At 59.9% G+C, this 7,637-nt stretch overlaps 2 protein-coding genes across 2 annotated transcripts in view; one reads left to right on the forward strand and one right to left on the reverse strand.

Moving 5' to 3' along the window:
* Nucleotides 1-2,187: 2,187 nt before the first annotated feature.
* On the forward strand, nucleotides 2,188-3,803 carry OXT (oxytocin/neurophysin I prepropeptide). Its single transcript, XM_026072773.1, has 3 exons — nucleotides 2,188-2,494; nucleotides 2,868-3,096; nucleotides 3,701-3,803. The coding sequence occupies exons 1-3, from the start codon at nucleotides 2,375-2,377 to the stop codon at nucleotides 3,748-3,750; spliced, it is 399 nt and encodes a 132-aa protein (XP_025928558.1). The 5' UTR covers nucleotides 2,188-2,374; the 3' UTR covers nucleotides 3,751-3,803.
* Nucleotides 3,804-3,850: 47 nt separating this feature from the next.
* The window catches only part of LOC112969433 (28S ribosomal protein S26, mitochondrial-like), a 6,705-nt gene continuing 2,918 nt past the window's right edge, over nucleotides 3,851-7,637 (reverse strand). Inside the window, exons 3-5 of the mRNA XM_026072758.1 lie at nucleotides 7,340-7,541; nucleotides 6,098-6,221; nucleotides 3,851-5,557 (exon numbers count right to left, since the gene is read on the reverse strand). Of these exons, the coding sequence (XP_025928543.1) occupies nucleotides 5,426-5,557; nucleotides 6,098-6,221; nucleotides 7,340-7,541 (458 nt within the window). The 3' untranslated portion in view covers nucleotides 3,851-5,425. The remainder of the gene's footprint in view (nucleotides 5,558-6,097; nucleotides 6,222-7,339; nucleotides 7,542-7,637) is intronic.

Genomic DNA, 7,637 nt, shown 5'->3' on the forward strand with positions numbered 1-7,637 from the left:
AACCTGCTCCCGCTCTGCTTCCTTCCTTGCTCCGGTGGCGGCAGAGACCTGCAGCCTGGAGCCCGCTTGCCTGGAGGAGGAGGAGGAGGAGGAAGTGGCAGGCGAGCAGGGCCGGGTGCTGAGGAACCTGACGGCGCTCGACGCCTCGGCCGGCAATTTCCTCCTCAAGCTGATGCACCTGGCCAACAGGCAGCAGCAGGGCAAGGCGCCGCCGCTGCTGTGAGCCGGCTGCCCCCACCGCTACCCCCCTCTGTCCCCATGTGCCCCAATAAACCTGTCTTCTTGCACCTCACTGGCCTCGTCTGCAGCGTTGGGTTGAGTTGGGTTGGGTTGAGTTGGGTGAGTTGGGTTGGGTGAGTTGGGTTGGGTTGGGTGAGTTGAGTTGGGTTGGGTTGAGTTGGGTTGGGTTGAGTTGGGTTGGGTTGAGTTGCGTTGGGGGGGACCACAGCTGGGTGGAGAAGGTCTCCGGTCTCCACCACCCTCCAGCACGGAGCAGAGGTGGCCCTGGTCCCGTTGGCAGCCTTCCCCAGTGGGGGGGAACAGGGGGACGTCTCCTCCAGGGGCGCCCAGGGGGACGAGCACCCCACGGCGGTGGCGGCAAGACGGGCCACCGGTGGCACAGTTTGGCTACCAGCCCCTCCGGAGGGGCTTGCGTTTCTCCATCAAGTCACCCCTGGCTCTCCAGGCTGCGCTGGCCCCCGGCAGACCCCGACACATGGGATCCCCCGGCTATTCCTGTCCCTGTCCCCTCCATCCCGAAATTCGGAGGCGCTGCCRCGAGCCCAGCCCGCCCGCTCCTCTTCCCCAGGTCTCTTACCGGCGCCAGGTCTGGGCAGCTTCCCGAGGGCCAGGTCCCCAAACCGAGCTGCTCACCCCCTGCCCCGATCCCATCATCTCCCGGCCTCTCGGCAGCTCCGGGGGGGTTTATAAGGTCCCCGGGGGGTGGCGGCGTGGCGGGAGGTGGAGCAGGAGGCAGCAGCTCCGCCGGCCACGTCAGTGGGGGCTCGGCCACCAAAACACTCCCCCACCCAAARAAAACATCTTCTGGGCATCCGGACCCCCGTGTTGGGCCCAAGCTGGGCACATGGGGGCTGGCGCAGCATCCGCAGGCGCCGGGAAGCGAGGAAATCGGACCCCCCCCCCCCCCGGGCACATCAGCACGGACCCCGGCGCGCTGGCGTAAGCGACGACACCGGCGACCCGACCCCGTGCCCCCCTCCACCGCCGCCGTGGCCCCGCCGAGCGGCAGGTCTTGCCACGGGCCGGCAGGGACGGCAGAGGTTACGGCCGGGACGGTCCCCGAAGCCACCGGGCTGCATATCGCCCAATTAAGCAGGCGCCGGGGACGGGGACGGGGCTAATGGTCTCGATAGCCGTAAGGATTGCGGGCCGCCGTCCGCGGCGCGGGAATTGATGCAAGCCGGGAAGCTCTTAATCAYGGTGACGACGGCGAGGGGTCGGGGAGAGCGCGAGCGCGCCAGCAGTGGGCAATGCGTCACCATCCGTCCCGCTCGGCACCATCCTCTGGTGCTCCAGCAGCAGCGCGGGACACGGCCGAGGCCGTGGGGTCCAGCCGGCGCGTTGGAGTCGGCTCGGAGGAGAGCGGAGGCGGAAGCCATAGCGGGTTTTGGCTTCGAGGCCTTTGCGGCTGGAGTTTGGTGGGTTTTCGGTAGCTACAGCCGCACCTGCGGTGCCAGGTGAAAGCAGGGCTCCGTRTCCCCCACCTGGCCCAAGTTGTCCTCTTCCCACCGCAGCCTCAGAGCAGGACACACACAAGGCCGAGCATCCCCCAAATGCCAGGTGGAGAAGGGGCCATCACCGTGCTTCATCCCCCCAGCGCAGAGACCTCCGGACCCTCCCGGAGGAGAAAGCGGGGTCATTTTTCTCCCGCTGGAGGGGATTTGAACSCAAAGGAAGCACTTAGCCCCAGGAGGACACAGCCCACCAGGCCGCTGGAGGCATCTTCCGTCAACCCTACCCAACCCCTTGCAGCCCACGGCCAAGGGGGAGGCAGAGGTGTTGGCCGAAGAGGACAGCACAGAGCGTTTGGCGGAGGGACCTGAACGGCCACCCCACCGCGCGCAGGGGGGGGAACCACCTTTCCCCGAACGGCATCCGGAGCCTCCACGCGTTTCCCCCGCCGCCGTCAGAGCAGGAGCAGGGAGAAAATCAGCGCCTTGGCCCTGACCTCACATCCTCGACCTCCGGCTATTAGCGGAGCCCTTTGGTGTGGGAAGCAATGCCTTGTATTTTTTAAGGGAAATGAGTGACGCCGGTGCTGGCATGGGTAAGCACTATATATACCGCTACCCGCCGGGGCGAGAACCCAAAAAAGCTTCCCGATCCAACTCCGGAGCGCGAGGCACCCGCAGCCATGCCGTGCAAGGCGCTCGCCGTCTGCCTCCTGGCGCTCCTGGCTCTCTCCTCCGCTTGCTACATCCAGAACTGCCCCATCGGGGGCAAACGCGCCATCCTGGACATGGACATCAGAAAGGTAGGACCGTGCCGGGCCGCCTTGGAGACCGGGCGTGTTTCTCCTACGGCCACCCGATCCCCGAGGAGGATAAAGATGTCAAATGCATTTTTTTCTTACGGAATAGCAGCAATCGCTTTGGGAGGGGGGGTGAAATTGGTGTTTGATCCCTGATTTAACCAACGGCAAGGAGAGGGTTCCCGCTGCTCCAGGGCCGCCTCGCTCCCCCACCCCAGCATCTCCACGCTGCTCTCAAACGCGCTGCGGAAATAAATCCGGCAGCTTCCGAAGCGAACTGGCAGGGCCGGGTCGGAGCCGAAAGGAGCAGGAGGCTGCCGATGCCGAGAAGCTCCGGGCWAAAGGCTCGACCCCAAGGCACCGAGGGTGGCGCGAGAGGCTCTTCGCTTCGCTAACGTCCCCCCCCTGCGGTCCCAGGAACAAGGGCCGCTGCTTCGGTCCCAACATCTGCTGCGGAGAGGAGCTGGGCTGCTACTTGGGCACCTCCGAAACCCTGCGGTGCCAGGAAGAGAACTTCTTGCCAACCCCCTGTGAGTCCGGCCGCAAACCGTGCGGCGGCGGCAACGGAGGGAGCTGCGCGGCCTCCGGCATCTGCTGCAGCAACGGTGAGACCCCGAAAGCCACAGTTGAGCGGCGCCGGGCTTCCCCCGCTTCCCTTCCCTCCAGCCCTCACCGCCGCGGCTTGCTGCTCCCCCGTTCTTCCGACGCGCAYGAGAGGCGATCCGAGGCTACGATATAAAATCGGGAGAGGGCACGTCCCCCAAAGGCCGGGTGCAACCCTTCTTCGGCCCTTTATCCACCTAACGGCAAAGACCGTCCCGCTCAGGGCAGACTTGGCTAGGAAACCCGCCCTGACGGACGGGAGAAGGGAGAAGGGAGGGTGCGGATCGTGAGGTTTTTYGGGAAAGGCAGATGGCAGCCAAGCGCAGGGGGCTGCAGAGGTGGCAGGACTCCCACCGCTGCACGGCGGTCCAGTCGGCCACCTCCTTCATCAGCCGGGTCTTTCCAAAAACCCCAGATTCCTCCAGAAAGGCCACGCTACAGGAGATCCCTCCACGAACCGCTAGAACGTTCCTGCTGCAGCTTACGGGGCACAAACTTAACGCAATCTCGCTCAATCCGTTATTAAAAATAGCTACGGGTGGTCTCTAAGGGCTAGCGGTTCGTGCTGTTTCATTTACGTGGTGCTCGCGCTCTCTCCCCCCGCAGAGGGCTGTACGGTTGACTCATCTTGTGACCTAGAAGCGATGTTTCCATAGACCACCCAACACCCAGAAGGGAGAAGGCTTCACAGGACTCGCCACCCATCAAGCTGTACGAGTCCGGCATCAGCCTAACAGATGAACCAAGTTTCGTGACTCAAATTTAAGTCGTGTTCTTCATTAGAAATAAAAGCTTGTACAAAACAGAAAAAAGTCTGGTTTTCGTGTGCTTGCCTGGTTCGGTTGCAGACTCCTGCTGCTGTCTGCTCCGGAGGACTCGGGTGACCGGCTGGAGAGCAGAGGCCATTTTTAGAAAAGCGCAGATAAAAGCCAAGATTTAAGGTAGATCTCCTGTATCGCTTTTAGCGTTGAGTTGTGGTCTTCTGCAGAGGGGCCGGCGTTCACTCCACCCGTGCTCCGGGCTGGCCGAACAGCAGCAAACTGCAGCCCGAGCACAGCACCCCCGGGGCAGAGCCGACCTCCGGCCCGCTCCGGGAGTGACGGAGCAAGCACGGGTCCGTCTGCAGGAGCAGCATGAGCCAGCGCTGCCAAACAGGACCCAGCAAGAGCTGCGAGCCGGAGTAATCGCAGTATTATCTACAACTTAAGCCCTAGGTGATGACTTAAAAAAAAGCCACCGTGCCTGAAGAGGGGAAAAGAAACAAGCGGATGCATCTAAACGAAGCACACTTCGTTTAGGCTTCCACCGCACGATTTTCTCACTTCAGTGAATGTTCAAAGGAGGGTTTAGGGAATAAACAGGAATGACTAAAGAGAGTCCTTCCACCGCAGCGGAGACCAGAGAAACTAAGAATTATTTCACCCAATAAAACAAAGTGTTTTCTACAAAACGACCCAGACCCCGTTTTCTTTCGAAAGCGCCAAGATGAGTTGAAACACAAACAACGCAGAGGTTACTGCCACGCACACGGGCACCGGCAAGTTTCTGTTAGAAGCTGAGATATTTAGGCACAAGGTTCCTAACATGAAAAGGTGTCAGATTAGTCAGATACTGATTTCTTCTCTGWGATGGGAATAATGCAAAGTCCATGTACAACCTCACCTGGAAAAGGCGTGCAGTTTTGGTTACCCATATTCAAGATCAATTCAAACCAGYGAGGGCAGAAAAAGGCTGAGGCCAAGGGAGAAAGGGAGAGTCAASCTCGTGAGAGGCGACCAGAGATCAAGGTTGTTTTAGCTTGGCAAAGCAGATGAAGGGATCGGATTCCTCTGGAGCATAAACACCAGGGACCTAAGAGATRGGATCTGCCTCGGGATCGTTCTCACTCCACTCAACCCCGTAAGTTTAGCCCAAAAACAGGAGGGATCCAAACAAGCGGGAGGTGAAAGTGCAGAGCAGCCTCTCCGAGCGACAGGAACAGGACCACCAGCAGCTTCTCAGGCAGCTTTTCCACTGCCTGCCGCTCTGCAGGGACCGAGGCAGACCGCTAACGCCTCCGGAGTTCAACGCAGCCGGATTTCATTTAAAGCCYGGCTTTCTCCCTCTCTCTCCCCCCACCTTTGTAATCGCAGGCGTTCTCCTTTCAGCACAGGAACCACAGCTAGACCCGCGGGCTGTTTGGCCAACGATTCTACGGTGGATTTGCGCATCCGAAGGAAGAAACCTCCCTTCCGCCAACCCCTGCCAGAAACTCAGCGCGCCGACAGCAACCGCGTCGAAACCTCCCCTCCCCACCGCGACCGGGCCGAGCCACATGCGCCAGCGGGGCCGCTAGGACAGAACGGTCCGTCTGACTATTCTTCCCTCTTTGTCGATGGCGAAGTTGTAGTTGCGAGGATTGTCCAGGCACTCTTCAATTCGTGCGTCCAAGTTCTCGGGGGTGATGAACTTTTTGGCTTCCTCCTGAAGGAAAGACGAGYGCCGGCGCTTAACGCATGTTAACAGACAAGTCACCACGGGCAGCAGAGCAGGCACCGTACCCGGCAAAGGCTTGGGGCTCCGCAGAGGACAAGATCCGCGTTTCACGTGGATATTTCTACCCCCCGCGAGACTGCCGTCACCTCTGCCCAAGCTACCGGCGCCTGCAAAGGTTCCTGCGGAGCTCGCAGATCTCCGCGCTCCCCATGAAATGGAGACCCTGAGATGCCACTAACATCTTCAGCATCTCAGCAGGAGCCGAGTCAACCTCAGGAAGAGGGAGACCTTTATTCTATCGCTCAGGATTATTCCTTCCCTCTGTTTTCAGAGCTCCCACACAACCTCAGTCCCATCTACAAGCTGTCAACGCTCCCAGAGGGCGCCAAGATTTGTGTTCCCAGTTTCTGATACAAAACTCTCTGGAAAACAAGCCTACTGCTTTCACACCACTCCTACAGGGTCCCAGCGAACTGCTCGCAGGGACTGGTGACACTGTTTTCCCYGGCAGTCGCCAGCTGCTCTTACCTGCAGCTGGAGAACCTCTTTCTCCTTCTCCTTCAGAAAAGCCTCCGTTAGCTTGGCCTTGTTCTCCGCAGCCTGCAACTTCTGCTTCTTCCGTTCTTCCTCCTCTTTCCTAATTCTTTCCTCCCTGAAAGAAGAAAACCAAGGCTTTGTTGAATGCTTATACCCCGTAGGGTGGCACGAAAACCTCAGGGTACAAAACCCGCACGTTTGAGCGCAGCCGGAACAGACGGGAAGGGCAAAGCCAGCCCTCRCTATTCCCAGCACGGGGACGGAAGAGCGCTCTTGGCCCTGCGACCAGGACAGTTAACGCAAAAGCCTTCGTAGACAAATAAAGCAGCAGGCACGGCACAGACCCGAGACCTAGCAGCGTTCACCTCTGCCTTCGGGCTTTGTTTGGGAGTTTGAAGTCAGAGCATACGGTTCTTCCGGCAACATCCGGAAGAGGAAGCTTGAGCACCTTGCGGCAGACCATTGGGAAGGCTGAAGGAAAAGCCAACGGGGAAGGGAAACACGAGCTTTTTCCCTTTAACCTTTTCCTGCTTTTAAGATTCAGCGCATCAGACAGTTTCCCGATTGCTTTGGGGTTTTTTTTATCCACTTCTAGGGGCTGACCAGAGGATGGCTCCCTGCGAGCGGCGTCCGCCAGGGAACACGGAGAGCCTTAACCCCGAGCTACAGCCGTTTCCGATGATATCAAGCTCTGCAGAAGAGCGGGAGGTTATCAAGCGCTCAGCAGTTTACCTGTCAGCGACAGGAGGTACCAGAAACACGACCACCTCGCATGGTGCTGCTTCTGGGCGGCAAATCCTGAAGGGCCTTAAGGGAACAACCTGCTTTCTCCGAGCTCAGGCACAAAGGGGAGCCCAGGCGCTGCCAGCGGGGCCAGCAACCGTCAGCTGGCAGCAGCCTGTCGCCACTCCCTGCCCTGAACGTCGTGTTCGAAGGCCGCTCTCCTGGCCAGAGGACAGCYGTCCCCGTCAAATCCATTTTGCAGACGGTTTGACGGTTTCCAGCAATCTACAGGGATTAACTTTTACAGGAAGGTAAGCCAGTACTTCCCATTTCTTCCATCTTAAAGAGCTGATTTATTAAAATCAAAATGTCAAATGGCTATTTTTGAAGGCGACGTTTTGCTACCAAAATCAACGCAGCCAGTGCTTTTAAAGTATATTTACGGAAGCTCTTAACTTCCAGGCTGCTGGTTCACGCAGGCTTCCCGCAGCGCCCAGCAGGCCGCCTCACCTGCGGGCCCGCTGCCGCGCGTTCTCAGCGTCGTTCCAGGCCATCAGGAGCCGATGCTCCTCGGAGTGCTCCGCCGCGTCCTCCCCGCCCAGCAGCGCCTCGCGCTTCTTCTGCGTCACCTCGGCCCTGAAGTCGGACCTGGGGCCGGAGGCGAAGGGCTCTGAGCATGGTCCTGCCGTGATCACCGATTCGCCCGCCCCGGCTCAGCTCCCCAGTGGGACTCTCCCAAATTGCCCCATGGCGGCTCCAGCCCCACCACCCCGACCCTCCCCTGCCCCACGGCAGCCCCAATCCCACC

This window comes from Apteryx rowi, unplaced genomic scaffold (assembly GCF_003343035.1).
Source record: "Apteryx rowi isolate R43461 unplaced genomic scaffold, aptRow1 scaffold_35, whole genome shotgun sequence".
Lineage (NCBI taxonomy): Eukaryota > Metazoa > Chordata > Aves > Apterygiformes > Apterygidae > Apteryx > Apteryx rowi.